The sequence below is a fragment of the Corvus cornix genome, chromosome 4, assembly GCF_000738735.6.
Source record: "Corvus cornix cornix isolate S_Up_H32 chromosome 4, ASM73873v5, whole genome shotgun sequence".
NCBI lineage: Eukaryota > Metazoa > Chordata > Aves > Passeriformes > Corvidae > Corvus > Corvus cornix.
The window spans coordinates 41,701,153-41,724,070 of NC_046334.1; the positions used below are offsets into that span (position 1 = coordinate 41,701,153).

The 22,918-nt window shown below is 38.3% G+C and overlaps 1 protein-coding gene across 7 annotated transcripts in view; it reads right to left on the reverse strand.

Moving 5' to 3' along the window:
- Positions 1-3,565: 3,565 nt before the first annotated feature.
- Positions 3,566-22,918, reverse strand: part of FAT1 (FAT atypical cadherin 1) — a 107,271-nt gene continuing 87,918 nt past the window's right edge. For 3 of the 7 annotated variants that reach the window (XM_039551647.1, XM_039551648.1, XM_010401575.4), the window contains exons 18-29: positions 21,909-22,106; positions 15,680-16,481; positions 14,623-14,754; positions 14,350-14,513; positions 13,332-13,794; positions 12,647-12,800; positions 12,305-12,415; positions 11,460-12,091; positions 11,078-11,215; positions 8,957-9,016; positions 6,189-6,224; positions 3,566-5,283 (exon numbers count right to left, since the gene is read on the reverse strand). In XM_039551647.1, coding sequence (XP_039407581.1) covers positions 4,658-5,283; positions 6,189-6,224; positions 8,957-9,016; positions 11,078-11,215; positions 11,460-12,091; positions 12,305-12,415; positions 12,647-12,800; positions 13,332-13,794; positions 14,350-14,513; positions 14,623-14,754; positions 15,680-16,481; positions 21,909-22,106 — 3,516 coding nt within the window. In that variant the 3' untranslated portion in view covers positions 3,566-4,657. Of the gene's footprint in view, positions 5,284-6,188; positions 6,225-8,956; positions 9,017-10,541; positions 10,596-11,077; positions 11,216-11,459; positions 12,092-12,304; positions 12,416-12,646; positions 12,801-13,331; positions 13,795-14,349; positions 14,514-14,622; positions 14,755-15,679; positions 16,482-21,908; positions 22,107-22,918 lie in introns of those variants that run through there. The other 4 variants (XR_005601861.1, XM_039551650.1, XM_039551649.1 and 1 more) reach the window with 4 other exon arrangements.

Consider the following 22,918-nt stretch of genomic DNA (forward strand, 5'->3'; position numbering starts at 1 on the left):
ATGAAGATATTAAATTAATAATAAAAATATTTATATCAATTATTTAAATACTAAATATTATATTATTTATTGTTTAAATATTAAATAGCACTGGTCCCAGTGCAGACCCCTGAGGGAACACCACTCCTCCTGATGTCCATCATGACTCTGAGCTGACCATCCAACCAATTCCTTATCCACCTAACAGCCCACCCATGAAATTCTTCTCTCTCCAATGCAGAGAAGAATTTTGTGGGGGACCCTGTCAAAGGCTTTACAGAAGTCCAGATAAATGAGATCTGTAGCTCTTCCCTTGTCCGCTGATACAGTCACTCCAGCACAAAAGGATGAAGAAAAGGCTGAGTTACTCAAGAGTTTTTTGCCTCAGTCTTCAATGGAAACCTCTTTTCCTACACCTCTCAAGAGGATGGACAGTAGGATGGGGACTGGAGGAGCCAAGTCCCTCCAACTGTAAGTAAAGATTGAGTTCATGACCTTGTGAGGAACCAGAATGTACATAAGTGTGTGGGACCCAGTGAGGTACGTCCTAGAGTCCTGAGGGAATTGGCTGATGTCGTTTCCAAGGCACTCTCCATGGTATTTGAAAAGTCATGGCAGTCAGGAGAAGTCCCAGGTGACTGGAAAAAGGGAAACAATAGTGCCCATCTTTAGAAAGGGTAGAAAGAAGGACCCTGGGAACTTCTGGCCTGTCAGCCTCACCTCTTTGTCTGGGAAGGTCATGGAACAGATCATCCCAGAAGCTGTGCTAAAGGCACAGGGAGGTGATTCAAGACAGTCAGCATAGCTTCTCCAGGGGCAAGGTTGAGTCAGGAGTCATGCAAGGCACTTTGGTGAACTGCACTTATTCGGCACTGGTCTGTCTGCAGACAGGCATTGAGCCACGACCCCTTGATACAACATGGACTAATTCCTGCAGCTGTCTTCCTTCAAGGGCTTTACAGGTAGATGCAAGGTGGAAATAGTGCATTTCTTCTTACCCCTCTACTCCAAAATGGAGCTTGCAGTTAGACAGATTTCATACCTACTTTGGCCTGAGTGGATTCAGATTTGTATCCTTTGGGCAGTGCAAGAACTCTCCTTAGATACGGATTCTTGGGACAGTACGTGTTTCATGGAGGCCATAGGTAGAACAGGGAACAGTGGAAAAACAATCCGAGTAAATATCTTTGGAAAAGATAACACTCTGTTCATGTTCCTTCTACTAAACATATATGCCTGAGTCCTGGAGTTCTCAGACCAGGTGTGTTAAATACTTAATGAAAGAAGTTTCATAGGGTTGTCTGTTGTTGTTTCTGCCTCAATTACTCTTAACCAGGTTCTCTGCTTCAAGGCAAAGTGACATTTCATTCACTCAAAATGTAGAATGGTCAAAGCAGCAATGAGCTGGACTCAAATCTGCTCAGTAAAACTTTAAATGCTACCAGCTTATAAGTATTTTAAAATAGAAAAAAAAATACTTCCACAGGGGAGCTAACTACAGTTCAGCAAAGGGCCAGTAAGATGAGTAAGAGACTGGAGCTGCTTTCATATGAGAGGCTGAGAGAACTGAGGCTGATAAATCTGGGGAAAAAAGAAGGCTCAGTGGGGAACTTAATAATGTTTATAAATACCTGATGTGAAGCTGTAAAGACAGAGGCAGGCTCTTCTCAGTGGTGCCCTTTGGCAGGGTAAGAAGGAATGGGAAAAATTGAAACACATGAAACTACATCTCGACATAAACCTCTTGGTGTGACAACATGAGGACAGATGAACACTGAAATAGTGAATGTGTGACTTCACTGAAATTCCTTATTTTAAAATGTTTGGTTTATAAAATAAATCACCTGGCCAATGCTTTTGATGTATTGGACTACTGTTGAGTCCAACAGCAATGCTCTGCTGTATCAGTTTCAACTGGGTTTAAAATGTCACCAGCTTCATCTGGTGCATTGCTGTAGCTCTTTGTGGGCAAATAGGTTTAATTATACTTACTGGACCTGAATTAGGCGATAAATGCTCCCTACAAAGGGAGCATTTGTCCAATGTGTCCTTGCTTTACACACCAACAGCAAAGCTGCTGTGGAGTTGAAAATGCCTGCTATTTCCATAAGTGAGTGTTATGATGCAGCCTTGTTTTCTGCTGTGAAGTATAACCTGGATGTTGCATGTTGCCTAGCAGCACAGTTCTTGTGAAGAGGTAAAAAAAAAATATACTTTCAACAAAACATTCTCATACACCTACATGGAATTTCATTGTAGAATAATGAGACATTGTTCCTTTTGAGCTTCATGTTCTATGTTAGCCTTCAGTTCACAGTACTACAAATAAAAGTATATTTAAGTGTTGATATTCCTTTCACACCTCTCAGTTTTAAAAATATGTCTTCAGGCCTTTCTTCTGTAAATGAGTAACTCTAGAAAATGTATTTGTAGGCTTTCATCTTTACTGGGAATCCTGATCAACTGAGAAATGATGCAAATTTCTGCAGCGTTTTCCTCTTGCTGACTCCTGAGACCATTCCTACTGAGCAGCAGATATTAAGGAATCTTGAGCAGAACTGCCACTAAGCTTAACCTTCCTCACTCGACATGGGCCTTAAGCAGGGATGTGAACCACTACAGAGTGTGTGACACCCTCCGCTCACAGGGTCTGTAAGATTCTTCTAAAGCTATTAAATAGCAAAATTCTAACAGCCTGATGTACAAAAGGCTCCTAGTTACCAGGGTGAATGCTGCAGTGCACAGCCAGAATGTGGGTTTAAACCTATTGATTTTTCAGCCTTTTTACATAAGTCATGAGATTCTTAACCTGCATATGGGCAAGTTAGCACAGGAATGTCTGTGCCTGGCTGTGTCCTGTAATCCACTCCATTTCCATTATACAGCTGCCAAGCTGGGAGTTGTTCCATTTTGTATATAAATAGCACTCCAAATACAGTACCCTGTTCCCCTAGATGGTGGAAGGCTGAGGCTTAGCTCTCATGACTGAGAGAATCTGATATTGTATATTTCTAGGCTACAGAACTTTATGACAGTAGGAACAAAATGGAGGTGGAGCTGAAAGGATTCCAGGCTATATTAAAAATTCACTAATGTGCCAGGAAATCTGTTCTGAACTTAAAAAGCGTCCCTCAAGCAAGAGGCAGAAGACAGTTATATTATTCCTTTAGCTTACCATCAGGCCAAATTTATGCTAGAGAACTCTGTTAAAGGCTTTATTCTTTTCTAGTCAGAAAACCAGCTAGATAATACACAGGAAACCTGTATTCCATCTTTACTTCTTCAAGGTAAACTTCTAGTGTGAACTTAACGTAAGAAACTGCAACTGAAATATAATTGCAGGAAACCACCAACTATTTAGCACAAAGTCAGACAATGACATGGCCATTTCAGCATGCAGGTGCACAATCAAGGGGTAACTAGTCATGAAAGTAAGTATTCAGGTGATAAAGGAGGGGAGAAACTGCTTTAAAGACCTTGGGGATTTTTTTTGTATACATTTTTGGGACTTGAGAAAAAATATTCAGCAATTTACATAGCTGATATTATATGTTTAAAGAAAAATGCAAACTACCGAGAAGGCTACTGCAGTTTGATACCCATCAATCTTTATTCAGACTGGCCCGATTACTTTTAAAAACACCATTAAGCAGACACACACTGCCATCTCGTGAGCATCTCTAACACAGCTGCAGGCTGATTTTGGAGGAGAGGAAAACGAGTTGCTTGGAGCAAGTAACTTAATACAGTACAAAACATATACAGACTTAAAAAATGCTGCACTGAATGCTTTGTCAATGGTATATTATATAATAGAGATACACAGAGCAAAGCTAAAGTATTTTATTAATAATTTATTGTCAGTAAGAAAGACTGGCTAATGGTAATTTTCAGTAAAAACCTTTACAAGACCATTGGATCACAAATATACAGACACTATAAAAACTGTGTCACGGTGGTTTTGGTTCTAAACTGGTATGCAGAAGGTCCCCAACACACTTTCCAAGAAGGGAAAAAAAATGTTTACAGTTCTAAAATACAGCAACCCATTTAAGACATTTCCATATAGCTGACCCAGAAAAATATCAGACCTAATATATGTAAAATTGAAATTTTGTAAATATGTTGAATGTTTTACAATGAAATGTCAAACCTTAGTTTTCAGGGGAATACATACAGTGATGCCCTGACTGTAGTAAGTCAGGGTGCTCATTTTTAATGGCACACTAACACCACTAGTTTCAGTGGAAAACAAATTCACAAAATATCTACAAAATCTAGTTAAAACTATTAAAATCAAAACTGTACATAAAATTTACAAAAAGTAGGAGAAAATTAATTGCATTAGAACTATATAAATATATGCATCATGCTAACATGGAAAAGTGGTATGTGATTTTTCTTAAACACAGAACAATGTAAGTACATAAAGGATGTTCAGAAATGGCACAGCCAATGGAAATCTTGGAACTTTCCAAATATAGTAGGTCAGGAAATGGAAAGAGGTTCATCTAGTGAAATGAACTGCATGATCCAATGCTGCCATGCCAGTTTAGCTCACTGAAACAAAAGCATTCACTGTGGCTGGAAAAAAAAAGAAGAAAAAATAAAAAAGCTCTTGAAAATTGTTCTAGATTTGATAAAGTTTGTTAGAGTCCAGGCACTTTTGTTGAGTGTGTCAGACTTCTGTATGTTGCTGGGAATCAAGTGGAGGAATTTTCACATCTTCAAAGTGACCATCGTCTCCACTCTCATAGTCACTCATCATGACTTCAGACTCCATTTCACAGCATGCTGACACATCTGAGCAGGAGGCTGTGGAAGCATACACAGACATGGACATGTTGTCTACAGTGGGTGCTTCAAAGTCTTGATTGAACCCCAGTGAGTATGGAGCGTACGGTTCTCTGTAGCTGCCGCTGCCACCACTGGGTGTAGTCTGAGGTTCTGACATGTCTGCAGGGTAGTGATGGGGAAGGTACTGATTAAGGTTAAATCTCTGCCTGCTCCTTGTAGAAGAACCCAAACTACCTACGGCTGGCATGTCTCTGGGTGGCTGTATTGACTCAAACTGGTCGCTGTATTCAGGTGGTAACGATGGAAGCTCATCAGGTGCAGGGAAGTCATCAGGTGGAGGTGGAAAATCACTTTCTATGTCATAACCACCAGGGTAATAGTCTGTATCGATGGCATTTGGATCTGTGTAGAGGGGAGCTGACTCCTCAACCACTTCGTAATTTGGATACTCTTGGATACCTGGCAACTGAACACTTGGCATCCAATCTGATGTATCCCAGTGATAACCTAAAAAGTTAGTTTAAAAAAAAAAGTAGTATTACTATCTTGTATTCAAGTCAGTCTGAACTGAGAAACCAACACATGTAGTAACACAATAATCACTGTGATTAGGACACTACTTGTTAATCAGCATTTTGCCCTGGTTGCACAAAAGACATTCAACTCTACTTTATGCCATGCATGAGACAGTGCATCATTCACACTTGAACTTTTACATTTTCTCAGACATAACACCTAACATGGGAAGAGCTGTAGTCACCTATGGAATGTGCTGTCACAATACATAATGGTATAGAATTGTTCACTGGATAGCAAAGAATCAACACCCTGCCTGGTGCAGCTAACACTTAATTGTTGTTGAGGAATTAGTTAAGGTGATAACAATGGCCTAGTTCTCTTAAAATATATTTAGCACATATAACCCATGACCTTATTACATAAAAGAAGCAATTTCTATTTGGTAAAGTATTCAGACCATTTAAATTGACTTTACCGCTTAAGCAAATTAAAAAGTTAATTTCAAAAAATACTGTTAGCTCTACAGGAACTGCCACACCTCTGATAAACATCTTTGATTATTAGTAAAGACATTCCACATTCAAATACAAGAACAAAACAGCAAAATCAAACTTAATCATGCAAAAATGACTGGACTTGATCCTCTCTTACAAACTCCATTTGAATAAGTTTGTATTTGTCTGCTGGAAACTAGATGTAAGCCTAAACTCACTAAAAACCAATAGTTTCTCTCATCTGGATACCAAAAAAAAAAAACCCCACATTTTTGTAATATAGTGCAAATCTAGTAAAGGGAAATCACTGCAGACAAATGCACAGCAAGCAACTGATAGTAAGTCAGTGTTAAAACCAAATATTTTGGTGAGCATCAATGAACTGCATGCAGAAGTCACCTCTTGAATTGCTGAGGTCAGGAACAGCAAAAGATTCTTTAGGTGGCAGAATAAGAAAAAGGAGAAAACATCTGTAGTTAGGAATCAAATAGTAGAACCAATATGAAGACAAACAATGACTAGCCACTGTGACATTCATGCTGCTTTTGTTCAGTTTAATTAGCAATACTAAAGTTGGCTTTTTAAACAAAATTTCTCCTGGGCTCCTTATTTGTTAAGACTTGAACTGTAGGACAGCTACTGAATTAATGTACAGCCCATGTGGGATATGGCTGTCTTGTGGTAAAATCTGCAGTCTGGAGTTCACTGAAATCCTTGTATCAGTATATGCAGGACTTCTGCTACAGAGGGTAACAAGACTTGATCTGATTTTTTTCTTTCCTTGTATCTGCCCTTGTTTTTCTGTACAGGGCTCCATCTATTGGCACACTTTCAAGTATTCCTCGAGTATCAAGGTAACTCTTCCTTTAGCGTCTGGCTTCCACACACAAAGCACTAGGAAACCTGCCTCCCTTTGTACGGCAATTCCAACAACTCATGCTCAGCAGAGAACTGCCTTGTGTTATCTGACAAATACTAAACCCTTCTCTCTTCAGAAATCTATATTCCCTATTAAAGTCTCTAAGGATGAGCGATGCCTATCCTAATAGCAGAATCTTCTCCTAAGAATTCATACTTTCATCTGCTGGAAGACTGAAGGGACAGAGGTTGACTCCTTGGAGAGAAGTTCCTGTTTTTTCAAGTTTGTCTAGCCCAGACAAGAAAAATACTGTTCAGACTAATGGAGATGTCAGTCTGAGTTCTGAGACTCTTAAAACATCTCTGGCCTCAAGTCCAGGAGAAGGTTCTGATTACTAGTCTGCTTAGAAGATAACATTCTTTATTTTTTCCTGGGAAATTGGGTGCAAAACTAAAGCCAAAAGGCTTTATGATTTAGAGCACTTTTACCAAGGAATGGAGAGATCTTGGTTTTCCTCTTCTTCTGAAGCAAAGACCTTTTAACATAAATGACAGAAACACAAACTAGAACCAGATGTGCCCATCTTTATGTGACAATCTGCTAGATTGGAGCTATATTTTCTCTTGCACTCAGCATTGCTGATTTGCATCAGGCTACAACCTGAGGAGCAGTGCAGAGAACACAGGCCTAAAACTGTCCTTTGATGAAATTAGCTACAGCTCATTCTACCAGGATACCTGCTGGACAGAAACACTTGGGGAAACTAAAGGTAAGGACCATCATTCCCAGAACTTGACCTTGCTGAAGGCTTGAGTAAGGATCTCTGCTGCTTGAACTGACACCCTCCTGAGGGTGCTCAAAAGCAGAACTCTTTACCCAAGATGCTTTGAAAGAAGAAATGCTTATTAAGAACAGAAACTTTCAAATGACAAGAAGCAGCTGAGTAGGACATACTTAATCTTTCTATGACTACAATACATACAGTGTTTGTATTTATCTTATGGTGATACCAAAACACCAAGCAATACTTTTGACTTGAGAACTACATCTATAATTTTTAGATTCTACCAATTAAAATCTCAGAGAAAATCTGCATAAGTTATTTAATATTTCCCCTGGTAGATCTGGCCTCTTTTAGTCTTGTAATTCTCCCATTCCCAAGTAATATGCATTACAATTTTTCTGCATTGAGAACTATTGTCTATAGGTACACATTAATGAAATGGCACCCTCATTAATGAAATACTCTCAAGTAATTAGAAGTCTTTGCATTTGTCTACTTTATTTTGCGTGTCTGTGTAAATTAAAAAGGGTGTACTTTAGCTACTATAATCAATTTTATGTTCTTACAATGGCTTCATTTTAAGTAGGACTTAGTAAAAAACAATGTTTCCTAGTCTATATCTACAAATAGGAAGCATATGCTGGATGTTATTTCAGAAGAAATCTCTGCAAACTCATGGTCATGGAGTGAATCATTTGCCTTTTAATGGAACTTAAAGTACTATTTAGTCAATTAAAACAATAGTAAGGATTTGTATAGACTCACTGGGACTTTCATTACTACTATTATTTTGTAAAGAGTTTGTTGTTTTCCAGAGTGGTTAGTTCTTAAATGTTAGAAGAAATGAGATAAAATACCATTGAAAATGCCTACTTTGCCTCTTTCTAACTTCCAAATACCTACTACACACACAAATGTATGTGTGTCTACGTACATACACCCAAACATACCTTTTAGGTACTGTTGTAAGGCTGGATAGTAATGAACTACTTAAACTGAGAGGGCTATATATCTCAGCTGCAGACAGAAATCAGGTTTTTTCAGCTTATGAGACAGATTGATCTGAAGACCAAGAAAGTGAATACTGATATCAGACCATTCTGATTCTGCTCAGCTGGACAAGGTATCGACAGGTGTGGGTGGGAGAAGAAAAGGAAGCGGAGGCTGCTGCTGTTTCAACTACACTACTGTATGTATTTGCCTTTGATGTTTCAATTCTGCTGGCAGCTTTAGTATGAATATTTTCAGAAGAGAGTAAGCACCAAGATCTTTTTATGCCAATCCTTTTTTACCCAAGAAATCACACTTTGAAACCTGTTCACAGGGCATCTACAGGATATGCAAGAAAATATTAACAGATATACAATATAAATATATTTTTTGCTAAAACTTATCAGAAAGTCCAAGTAAATAATATTTTATAACTCGCATCTGGCTAGGGCTACATTACTAGAAGACAATGTAGGAAGACAAACATGCATTATGCTCCCAAAGCAGTAAATAAATATGAAAACATGTATATACCTTCTTTTTCCACCGAGTCAACAACAGCATTGACAAGGTGTATTACAGTCACTATGGAAGCTTGTAAAAGGTATAAAAGGAGCAAATTAAAACAAACCTATAGTTAGTATAACTTTAAACAACATACAGATATACATAAAACCCCCCATCAACACTGTGAAATTGCAGTTCATTACCATTTTATAGAGCAAGATTATTGGTGTACATACACATCAACTCTCTACCTAGAAAGTAGTTGCATGTAATACATAAAACACAAATCTAAAGCTCAATTTTGTTCTTGCTAAACATGCAAAAGTACTTGTAACTACTCGTGAAGCACATTTTGCATGAGTACAAGGCTGCTTAAGCTGTCTTAGAATTTCTGAAATGTTGCCTAAATATACTCATTTGCATAATACTTTATCTACATAGCAACAAACTAGACTTTTCTAAAGGCTTGTGTTGGGTGAATTAAGGAGTTCTACTTTAAATTAAAGTTCTCCTTTAAAAATGTAAACTACGTTCCCTCCCTGACAACGAAAGATATGGGAAAGAAATTTTCCCTTAAATGAACTAAAAGAATAGACTATGAAAAATACCTACTGAAAACTTCTATTACTGATCTACTTAAGTTTTGTATGAAGTAGGGATATCACAGTCGGAATACTAAATTCAGGCTGTTAGATGCTTATTTTAAAAAAACCTAAAATTAATGTATTTTTTATGCCTTCCCTCTTCCCCAAGATAGTTTTGGAATGGAGAAGGATTTATTCTTATAGGGTAAAATGAAGTAAGCACATGCAACTTGTTTGCACAGCTCAGGGATTAAATATCAAGCTAATGAATACTAAATCTACCAAAATGGAAGGAAGGAACAGTATCTATGATGCCACAGCTATTTCTCTTAAAATGATGTATTAATGAGTAATCAATACATGACAAGAAATGGGAAAAAGAATATACTAAACATATGAGACAGTGAGGAGGAGAGAACAACATGTACCACACAACACTTAAAACCACAGGAGAAAAAGCTGGAAGTTGGTATCAGGTCTACTGATAAAATGATGAGGACTGTAAGCATACCATTTTACTTTCACCAATCATTAAACAGATGGGTTTTTTGTCATGCTGTTAATAACAAATCACTCTACTTCTTTGAGAAGCAGAATGTTCTTTATTCCTAAGCTAAAGGAATTTCAAGTTCTTTTTTACCAGGCAGAGACAAAAGCAGAAATTGGAATAAAGAGTCAAAACACCTTAACTTAGTGAATTAAGTTATGAGACAACTGTGGCTTTGTCCAATCAGTATGACGTGTTTCTGAATACATAGATGCATTCATATCAACTATAAAAGCATCTGTCATCACAATGGAAAGGACATCCAATTAAAAATAATCAAACCCACAAATATGTATGTTGATTATATTTTGATGGACTTGAGGTGTGATCAAAATATTTATATTTTTGTATTGGCTTTTTTCAATGTATGAAATGTTTTTATGAATTCATTTCAATAATGGTGAAAGCCAAATATACTGTTCTATTATAACAAAATTCCTCTTTGTGCAGTTTCCTTCATTACTAAAGTAATCAAACTTACAAGCAGTCCCTTAAACTCTGCTCTCACTCAGAACTGATCTGATCCATATGGGAGCTGAGGTCGCAGCAAGAAAAAGAGAAGGAAACAAATGAAACTGTAACACCAAAAAGTTTTTTACTGAGAGCTGAACGGCAAAGCAAAAGTTATATTTGTGCAGAGGTCTTTTTTTAAATTCATTGTATGCTCGCATAAGGTGATAACTAACAATAACTTAGAAGAGTTTACCAAATTTTAATATGTTTTAAACATAAGGCTCTGAACAACTTGAGTTGCATTTTCACTGTAATATTCCAGCAGCAGAATGATTATATAATTTTAAGGTACAGTAATTAACAAGAGATGTAAGATAGGTAAAATATTTTTTTAAAAATTAATAGATCTGGGTATTAATGTAAGTAAATACAAATATATATTAAATAAGCTACTATTTAATATATATTCAACATATGTAAATCCTATTGTTACTAAGAAATACAGATGCAAAGACAGAACAAATGAACCTAAGCAGCAGTACAGAATAATTGCATTTCACATACCATTGTCATCACATGATTCAGACTGGAAGGAGCTGAGAGACTGGACCTCAGACATGCTTTCTCTAGCACTGTAAGGATGGGAGTTCTTTTCATCCAGAGGCTTCTTAGAAAGGCAGGGGTCAAGATCTACTACTTTAGCTGGAAGAAAAAAGTTTCATGTGAGACAATGAATAGATTCTCGATTAAAGAATCAATACAATTTAAAGTTGAGATCAGCACGTTTTTACAAAACTTAGCAGAGCATGAAGCCTGATCAGAGACAAAACCCAGTAGTCATAATGCCTTTTTTACCTTAAGAGGTATAGACAGAGACTTTGTACTCATTAAAATTGTACCAGCATACACATTTAACAGGAAAGTAAAAAATAAGAACATCTCTTACTGTCATAGTCAAAATCCCAGCTGGGTTTCTGTATTGAATCACTGTCTGAAGGTGAGTTGGAGGGAGGTGGAGGTGGCAAATTTGGTGCAACACTGCAAACAGCTACAGCTTTCCGGTGGCCATGTACAGAATCTGGGTTAAAAGTACTAAACTCGGGGTGCTCAGGGATAGCAGACCCTTCGAAAGAATTCCTGTCAAGATTGTTCCTGGAGTCACTTGGAATGCTTGGAGTGTATGAAATGGGACGAACAGGAACCTGTGGTGGGATGTCAGAATAAATGTTCTTATTCAATTTTGCATCAAAATATGGTCTTTGCAAGAAGGCTGTTGTAGCTCCCAGCTGCTTGTCTTCAGGTTCTTGCTGGTGCTTCTTCTTTCTACCAACCACTTTGCGGCAAACGACAAAAATCACAACTAGCAAGAAGATTCCTGCGATGAAAACAATAATCCCAATCACTTCAGCTAAGCTAATGTTCCAAGATGTTGAAACATATTTATTAAGAACAATGTCTGTGCAGTGTTTGCCTCCAAATCCACGACTACAGTTGCAGTGATATGAACCGTAAGTATTCTCACAAAGGGCACCATTGAGACATGGGTTTTCTATGCATTCATCGACATCAGTCAGGCACCTATCAGAAACAGAGCACAGCAGTGATGTTTAGTTTACATCAATAGTCTTTGTTATAATCTTGTTCTCAACTATTTCAGATATATTTAATATAAGGGACTGCACACTAACATGCAATTTGCTACTTTATCAACATCCCAGATTTCAACCAGTTTGAACTGTTAATCTGTCAATTAATACTATTAAAATTCAATATATGTGGAATGCTACCTACCTTTCTCCACGAAAGCCTGCTTCGCACTCACAAACAGGTCCATCCAAACTGTCAATACACTTGCCACTGTTTTTGCAAGGATTGTCTTTGCAATACGGACCCAGCTGGCATCTGCAAAGGCAAAACAAACAAAACCACATGAACCATTACCTTACTGCAAGTGAATTTATTATGAGGGATTCAGGGCTGTAACACAGGGGCTGTTGTTAACCTCAGCCACCTCCAGTGTGTCTCAAAGTTTGAGCTTTAAGTAGGAAACAGATAAAAAAAGGAAACAGAAGTGTTACATTTATAGCTTGTTTTCTAAGGGGTTCATGGATACAATGAACCATACAAACATACCTTTGACCTGTGTATTGTCCTCGGCACTGGCAGATAAAATCATCACTGACTGGAATGCAAGTCCCACCATAAAGGCAGGGGTTGGAAGCACATGGGTTGACACTTACATCGCAGTGAGTTCCCATAAACAAAGGTGCACACTTGCAGTAGTAGCCTGAAATCAAATACAGTATTTTTGAAAGATGCACACAGCTTTACTGGATTTGAGATAAAATCCTCCCTGCCCACCTACAGATTTAAGGTAAATTCCTCCCTACCCAACTACCTGTTAAAGAGAGAAAGGATGAGAAAAAATAGAAAGGTTTTTATCGAAAGATGAGGCCAAGCCTAACAGTAAGAGTTTTCTTGAACATGACTGAAGGATAATTTCCATTTCTCTCACAAAATGCAAGTTGTCCCAATGATTTCAGAATTTTAAAAGAAAGATTCCAAAGTAGGCAGTTAAGAGGATGGACCTCAGGTGTCAGCACTGAAGATTAAATCCCCACTTTGCCAGATGGACTTTATCCACTTCATACCCCAAGGAACTGAATCTAGTTCACACAGCCTTCCTACCTATTCAACAGCCAACCCTCTACAACTCTGGGAAAGCCAGAATTATGCACGAAGCTGTTTTGTCCTTCAAAGCAGGGAATTTGAAAAGCAGTTTTGAAAACTAAAAGCAGAAAAATAAAGAGCAGCTTACCTCCATTTGACAGTGCATTGCAGATGCCTCCATTCTGACACGGGCTGCTTGAACAGCCATCTGTGGCAGTCAGTAAGCATCCAGGAGTGACATCTACAGATTCTTCCATGTGTGCATAATTTCGTGGCTTGCTGTTTAGGGGCAGCTCTTGTCCATTTAGTACAATAGAATCCATACAGCCTCTGAAACCATTGCTAACCTGAGGACTTCTACCATGTCTTGTACCTTGCTGACGAATATGACCACCAAAAAACACATGATTGTCTAGATTTAGTGTTCTAAGAGTACCAGGAGCAGTACCAGATGCAGTATGCACCCTGTCCAGAACAAGTCGTGCATAGTTTCCATCCACTTCAAGAGATACGGAATGCCACTGGCCATCATTTATCTGAGTGCTCTGAACAGAGACAATCCCAGGTCCACTGCCACAATCAAATTTATACTGCAGTCTTCCATGATGGATCTACAGAGGAAAGCCACAACATCAATAAATAATCTGCACACTTAAAGAGTATAAAATATTGATGCCTATAAAAGTTTACGTTTGCTGGAAAGACAGGATGATGGCGGTGTTCATAAAAAGTAGTTTAATAACACTGCTTTCCAAACAGTCACAGCAACTGTGATTTATTCTATATGGTTCTTTTAATTGAAATGTACATTTTGTGCATTTTTTTCCTCTAGTAAAGCAGTCACAGATCATAATCAAAGTATTACAATACTTCAATACCTTTCATCTTGTGCTTTAAGTGACTTTTTCTGTATGGACTTCAATATTATAAGCAAATAAATTTAAAGTTGTTTAAAACAGATGACTCAGGAAGCTTTGTTTATTTACACATTTAAAAAATTCTGTTTGTCAAGTTTGTCACCTGGATGTGTAACACCCTACCTTTAAGGCAATTTTCAATTATAGCAATTCCACAGAAATGTTGTGACCCAATCTCTTAATCTGGCACAAAAATAGTAAGACGGCAGGAAGAAAGGAGGAGATACGCACTGGGAGATTTTAATATACCTCTAAGATACTGTAGTCTGTTCCTCGAGCATACATAACAACTGCATGAGCAGAGTAAGTTCTAAGTCTCATTGTCAGCTTCATTTCCTCTTTGTTCTCATTTTCCATGAGACGATATTTCACATAGCTGCTCCCAGTAAATGTCACAGCAGAGCCAGCTGGTGCTTAGGAATACAGAAAAGCATAAAAAAGTATTAGCACAGGACTGGAACTAAATTTTTGTTTGGAAAGTAATATAATTTTACACAGAATTTTTTAGAGTTACATCCTTACCGGGACATTGTCCAGCTTTGCTGTCTGGGCAAACACAGGTGTATTTTCCTTCCTTTGGATCTCCTAAACATTCAGTACCTTCAGGACATGGGTTTCCTTCACACACACTGTTCACCAGGGGGCATTTCCCTTCTGTAAAACCAAATCCATTGTTTCTTTTCTGTTAGTGGTAATGGTATTTTGTGAAAAGGAACTCTTAAGTACAGTAGCTGAAAGTAACCCAAATGATATTCCTAACTCTCAGACAAGGAAGTGAAATAACAGTTAATGGAGCATGACTGGCACAGACTAGACAAATAGCATATAGAGTGGCTGACGCTCATCTTTATCTTGATTACTCAATTCAATTGGTAAAATTGGGAAACTGGTGTTGTGGTTTAGGGCTTAACATTAGAACCATTCGCCACAAAACCCAACATGGACCGAGTAGGCTGGGGAGAGCAGAGAAAAGCATGTCTGTATTTGAGACAGGAAAGGAACAGGCTTTAAATATTTAGTTCACATGGGCAAGTTCACCCAGCAAGGTTAAGTCCTGGTTTTAAAAAGCAATGTTGTTTTCCTCAGAGATAAAGATAAATTAATCTTCTGTAAGAAATCTTTATACTTAAATATATTTTAATGAATATTCATTTTCCATATTACCCTCTTATTGCCAACCAAATTTGGAAACTGTGTGGGCTACTCCTCTAAGCAGAAAAAAGGAGGTATTCAGGTGCTTTGCAGGAACTTACCTTTGTGCACACAAGACTGAAAATGGCCATCAATATAGGATAGGCAAGAAAAAAAAATTAACTTCATAAAATGGAAAATGAAGGTGTGCCTATAAAAAAAATAAAAATCTGCTCCCATAAGCTTGTATAATGTAAACTCTTGAAATGAGGTAATGATATAAGAAAGAATTACTCTTTCCTATGAAGAAAATTAGGCAAATACTGTGGAGAGAGTTACAGAACATTCTTAATCTTGTCCTGTAATATAAATTTCCATCTGTGGATTATGGCCTTTTAAAACCAGGACAATCTTTTCAAGGATACGTTTTCCTTACTGTGTTTCTTACCTTCACAAAGACAAACTGCTGTTCTGTGATGACGGGGAGTGACAAAACTCAACCTGGCTGTGCTGTGGGTTGACATGATGTTCTCATCCACTGTTACTTTTTCTTCACAAAATTTCAAAGGACAATCTAGGCCTGCGCAGAGCTTATGAAACACATCAATTATCCGGACACCCAAAATCTCCTCCAGGTCAGGCACAGAAGAGTTTATCTTGTGGAGCAAAATTCTCATTGGGTGGTGAGAGCTACCAGACTTTTCAATATTCAGGAGGACATCCAGATTAGAAGGAGGATCAGAAGGCTGCAAACTAACAATCTGGATGTCATTTCTCCTCACGCCCAAGATGTTTCTTAATGCTCTCTGGAAATTGCGCCAGTAATCACCAATGAATTCTTCAGGGGACAGGTTTGCAAAGCGTATTGCGATACTGTGATTTAATACATCTTGTGTGATTTGTCTGATGTGTACAGTAATATCAGCTGCAGTTGTAAATTTTCCATCTGTAACAGTGACATTTAGGAGGTACTGTCCTACATCTAACCTTTTATGTGCTATTAGTTTGCCACCAGTACTGGAAACGGAGAACAAGGATTCCATTTTGGGGTCCAGACTGTATGTCAAGGTATCATAAACATCTTGATCGGTTGCATGAATTTTTCCAATGACACCACCTGAATATTCTTCCCCAAAGGCTGTGATAAAGATTTCCAGAGGCAGTATTGCTGGAGAATAAATGCTTTCCTCAATAACTCTAATATCAATGTAAGTCAAAGATGACAACGGTGGTTTTCCATTATCTGCCACCTAAAGGAAAGATGAGGACAGATTTACACTTTTGCTTTATCTCAAATTCTACCGTAGATATTGGTACTGTATACAGTAGAGCTGTATTTTTGTACCAAAAAAACCCCTGCCAAAAAGTCCTATTGGAAAATGCTTTACATAAATTCCGTAACACAATTCCTGACACAAAAGTTAATACTGAAAATTTAAAAGCGTATATAAGCAGGCACACACAAACAGGTTTTCACTTCTCCCAAGACTAAAAGCCTACAGTGCTCTTATTACCTGAAAATGCCAGGAAGCTACTAACACTGGTAGCAAATACAGAGGAAATGCACAGTAGCTGATTTCAGACAGCAGATGGTGCTTGAAGCCTTTTGATATCAAGCATGGAAACACATTACAAACTTGAAATGAGTCATGCACTAGAAATTTACAACATGCTTCACCACAGTTAGGAGGTGGTCTGGAAGATAAACTAAATGCACTGTGCCAAACAGTACTTCAAAAGGAAAAAAATGCATGCAGAAAGCTACAATTAATTATGTTGCCTTTCATGATTTTTGGTCACAGAGAGGGTAAAAAAAAACCACCCGTAGTGCTATTTGCTTCAGACAGTTAATTAACTATCTTTAACTGTATCAGCCTAATTCAATTTCAAAGCCTTTTTGAACACCCTATTCTCCACCTCTTTTGGACAAAGACATACACTGCTATTGTATGAAGACAGTACAAAAAAAAGAGTGGAAAAGTGAGAAAAGAGCATTCCTTTGGGTTCACTTTTTCCTTTTATTTCTCACCTCTTGTTTCCCATCTAACCTTTTTCCAGAACTCTCTCCCAGTTACTGAAAGTGACACTGAAGAAATAGTTAAAGAAGAATTGGAGACATCTGAAGGTACAGAGGGGATATACAGGGCTCAGAAAGTAGAAGGTATTCTGCATTGTTTAAAAGATTTTGCAATAATTTTACAGAGAACACTTTGAAGATCCACGCAGAGGCACTGCTTTTGATTTTTCATACAAATTTAAGCAAAAGAGGGGTAACTCCAGGCACAAGATTATCTGTGGATGGGCACATAAATGTAGCATTTTTAAAAGGTAGTATGTGTCTTCTGGAACTACATGTCTTCATCTGTTAACTCCAAAAGACAGGCATGGCTAAAAACTTGCCCTCCGGTTACCCAAACAAATAAGGAGAGCTTTGGGTCAAGTTGGCAAAATTTTGTTTTGCCTAGATCTCTGCCTGGAAACAAGACAAGGCAGGCAGTTTAGCTACAGAAGAAATGCCCAAGGGAAACAATAGAAGGCGCAAAACAAACAGACAAGCAAAATTATAACACAAATGGGCAGCAAGTAGGAAAGAAGAGCCCCAGGAGAAATGTTTTTTCAATAGTGCAGATATTTAAAAATGTGCCGTGGTTTTAAACTGAAGACTTCAGAGTGTGGCACAAAGGACTGCATGACTCATAGCTGAGGATTTTGCACACTAATGCTGTGAGACATTTGCTAATGGACAATCTATTTCCTTTGCAGAGAGGGAAAGCAAATACAAGTGGCATGCCCATATAAGGTGACCATTGGGAAATAAAAAAAATTCTTATTTCTATTAAAATGACAAAAGTAAAGTCTTTTGGAGATAGTGGGTGCATAGAGTGCATATGGGGAAAGTTTCTGTGGTTTTAATGGGTTTCTTTTTGGTTTTGAGTTTTTTCAAATGAAAGCATGCCTGTAAATTAAAACCACAATGTCATGGGTTAGCAAGCATAGTCCCGGAAGTGATGTCCTTGCTAAGGGGTGCTTACAGCTTCCTCTGTGACCTGACAGAACCTATCAGCTGGCCAGTTTGAATATGGACAATTCTCTAAGCCACTTAAAGTTGTGACTGCCTCTGTGATCCACACTTAAGAATAGACAAACCCCAGGCAGAGTGCTCTCTCATTTCCAGTGCTGGGACAGGTGGCTGCAGGCCCCGTGTGGGGGCCAGCGGGCCCGGCCAGGCCCTGCTCGGGCCAGGCCGGGCCAGGTCACGGCCATCCTGGAGCCGATGGGCCCTGTTCCACCTGCAGAACCCCCACAGTCCTGCTATGTGCAGACAGAGCGGCCCGGCTCCCCCTCTCCAATGCGGCCAAGATTCAGCTGAAGCTACACCGCTGTCCGGAAAAAGATCATGTGACCAACAGCGATAAGCAACATTCCAGCTGCAAGGCCTGGGTGAGATTAACCCTTTTATTGCTGTGAAGAGCTGAAAAACAGAGGGAAGAGAAAGAGGAGATGCTTAAAGCTGAAATTCTGTTGTAAAGCTATGATGTATCAGAGTACCCATTGTAATTTCATGAAGGCATGGGGGGTGGAGTGTTCAACTTGTACTTGTGAGCAAAAGCACCTGTGCTGAGATAGGCAGATGCTGAAGCAGCTGTAATTTCATGAGAAGTTTGAACAGAGAGAGATGGAAGCGATGAGGACTTTTGCTCCAAATGGAAAAGGAGAAAACCTCAGTTCCTAGAGATGCTCCCAGAGATAGTCCTAGAGATGAAGATGAGGAGGACCCTTTGCTCCCAGGGAAGGAGGAGGGCCTCTGTTCCTAGAGATGAAATGCTCCCAGAGATGGGTGAAGAGAACTTTTATTTCTGAATGGCTCAACCTTAAAATTGTACCCCAGTAATTCAAGAGTGGACCCTCAAAAGCAGTTGCAGGAAAAGCTGCAAGTCGTGGGAAGGGACTCACATGCGAGCAGAGAACCAGCCCGGGGGGCTGTCTCATTGTGATAACGTTTTCATAGCATGGGCAAGAGAGACTCCTCTTCCTAAATGGACTGAACAAGGTTATTATGGAAGTGGGTAAACAGAACTGAACATCTCAAGGGTTGTCTTTTTACACTGTCAGTGGGAGAAGGGAGAAAGGTGAGAAGGTGGGGGGAGGAGAAGAGTTCTGAAGGTGTGGTATGATTTTTTTTCTTCTTTTAGGTCTGTTAATAAACTTCTTTATATTTTTTCAAGTTTGGTGCCTGCTTTGTGTTTCTCCTAATTCTTATCTCACAGAAGGTAAACAGTAATGAGTATTTTGGACCAAACCACTACACTAAATTGGTGTTTCTGCCTGGTTACAAACCGAACCCGCTACACACAACTACCTCAGCAATCCATTCAGAAAGCAACTAAGGTGAAAGCTGTCAATACTGAAAAGCACAGCAGTGAAGGTCAGTTAAAAACTGAAAACAGGTATCAAGAGATCAGACACAGCCATTAAATCACATTAACTTGTGATTTGCAAGATCAAAATGCAGAAAATGAACACAATGCAAACTTGAGAAAATGCCTTCCTACTGATGTTAAAAAATATTATTTTAAACGAACAGAGGAAGAATATTTTTCCTCAACAGCCATGCCTATAGTTTTGTGTGTATCATTGGAACTGGAGTCTTGTGATAGGACAATGCTAGTTTTAGTCTTGGATGCCTTCATACCCATGTATCATAACATAATAGCGAATAATAGCAGCACGTCTATTGAAAAAAAGCTAGCAAAGTGTAAAATGACAAATGGCAATTACAGTGATGTATTTCCAGAATCAGTTGGGAAACTTGGAAATCAACAGACTAGACAGGTCCAAAATACTGAGACTGGGTAGTACAGCACACAAATTATGCACATTAGTACAGTCTGCTTTAATGATTTACAATCTCTGAGAAGTCTTTGTTCTAAATGAGTACATTTGTTTTAAGATACTTGTTTAGCTACTGGATGCCATTAAAATAGCCCATGTTCATTCCCTAATAAAAAGGCACTTTTCAGCTGCTGTGCTGAAGACAAGATAGCTGAAGTACTGACAGGCTGTTTACAAGCAGCCTAGAGACCAAGAAGTGGTTTAGAAATGAAAGAACTGCAAGATTCCACCCAGAGGAAGATGTTAGACAGGCATCTCACACTTAAGAAAAGCCAGGCACATTAGGAAGGCCCAAAGGTGCAGCTAAATCATGAAATGTGACAGTGTAACAGTCTATATGGAACAAACATAACTGCCTATATGTGCATTTATAGGAATACATTTTGAAAGCAAATTAAATAGAAATTAGTTACTACTTAGAGAAGATTTAAAATAAAACATATCAATCTTGTACTACACTGATTCCACATACAGGAAAAACATTGATAAACAAAAAAGTGACTTTGGGGGAATTGGCATATCACTATTGAGGAAAAAAATGGCTGAGGAATGATATACGTTTTTCATACAAATTCTTAAACCCTAAACTAAACTACATTTAAATGAAACTATATCCGTCCTTATACTGATGGTTCCTGGTTACTAGCATTTTAGTGACTCAAACAGCAAATTACAGTATCTGTGGGAATTTTTTCTTCTTTTCCCAAAGAAAACAGACTTTGTGTAAATATGTCACAATTATCCCAATATTGACAGAATTCAGCATACACTGTTATAAACAGTATTGTTCTAAAATTCTGCAAGTGCATGTTTACTCATAAATTATCTGCAATAGTATGCCCAAGAATAATTTGGCGATCTAAAGAAATTCCTCCTGTGAAAATGAAGGTAAGAATTTTTCTTAAAACCTGAATCAGGAAATGAAATTTAAGAATTAAGGCCATCTACTTTTAGCCTACCAATTTTAAGTCCTCTGTTCCCAGCTGCTTAATTTATAACTGAATTTAAAAGGACTAGATAAGATTGAAACAATTAGTTTGAACTTTTCTCACACTAGGTTACAAAAAGTATTTGAGAGAACTTAGCCAGGTTAATCTAACCTTGGACATGGTCTGGTCTTTCTGCACAACAATGGCAAATGTAGCATATATTGTAGCACTTCAGGGTCATTTTTTGAGTTTTTTGCTGTGTTTTCCACTGCAGGATCCTGAGATCTCAAACTACTGCACTGCAAGTTTCAATGCTATGAAAAAAGATCTACTGAAAATACTATGAAGAAAAGGTCCAAACTTAAAAAAAGATGTTTTCAATTGCAATTGAAAAAAGAATGTGGCACTACAGAAAAATTTTTCATTACTGCTATGTTGTGCAATATCCCTGCTTTCATCATGTGCGTTTAGTCCAGCACACAGCCAGGGTCAAAACAATAGTGGCAAGAGGAATTCTGCAGTCAATAGTGAGTGGCTCAAGGGACCTGTCCCTGCTGGCTTTTTCAACACTCCAACCAGAAGGCAAAGGGCTTATCAAGACTACTCATCCAGTTAACATTTCACTTACACATTACTTCTACTGTGATTTTAATTGAACTTTCCATTGCATCTGTGTAGATTAGTATTTAAACCAACAGACTTTGTCTAGGAAGATGTCACCTCATGGGACATGCCTCAAGTGACTAGTTGGCATGTCAGGATCTCCTAACGGAAAGGCAAGTGGTGGAGTGAATATGAGTGAAAAAGCTAATTAAATACTTACAATGTAAAACAGTTAGAGGAATCATATCCTACCTTAACATGAAGCAAATAGTGATCTCTCACTTTGCGATTCAGTGCAGCACTTGTGGTCAGAACTCCCTGCTGGGTAATCTGAAAAGTGCTCTCTTCGTTTCCACTCAGGATGGTGAAGAGAAAAGGAGGGCCGTTGTGAGAAGAATCCTTGTCTGTCACCACTAGCTGCAGCACACTAATTCCAATAGGCTTATTTTCCTGTAGATACATAGTACACGTTGGTTTTGTTATAATTGAGGATGTGGTCTGATGCTGATTTCTTCCTCTCAACAGAAACCCCAACAAATTGCTGTCAAACCAGTTAATCAGTACAGAAGAAATAAGAATGACAATATTGCTTCAGGAAAACTATTACCCTCTGAGAATAAGACTCAAAAACAGTAAAAGGAGAAAGGCAGTTGTTTAAACCTCGATTTTATTTTTGAAGGTAGTTCAGCCTTGACACTTTACATTTTCCACTTCTGGTCTGAATTAATATTATTGTAGCCTAATTACCAAGTCATCAAAGATTTGAAATTTAGTGAAAACACCTGTTAAGAATAATCTAATGCCTTTGTTGGGAGGACTAGAAAAATACGCTCCTCCCTCTGACTCCTTGTGCCCCTAATTAGTGTTCCGGCTACAGCTGTGGCTGCTACAACCACCATCCAGTTAAAATATGAAATCCAGGTTTTAAAATTTGCATCATAAAATCCCTTCAAGTTTGCATCATGTGGATGCCTAAGGTTTCATAGACACTTCACATACTTTGGCTTATCATGTATCTTACACACACATACTGCCTTATCTGACACTTGTAACACCTCTCCCAGAATACATGTGCTCTACTGTATCGGCCAGATACATACTTATTTCAAAAGCAAGGAAAGTAGGAACATTATTTTGAAGTACAACGATAACAAAATACCATCCTTTCACAGTTGCAAAAACCCCTAATAATAACAATACTCTGTTTCTGACAAAGTCAAATTTAATTATCAGATATTGCAGCTGAAGCTTTTTCCCTTTCA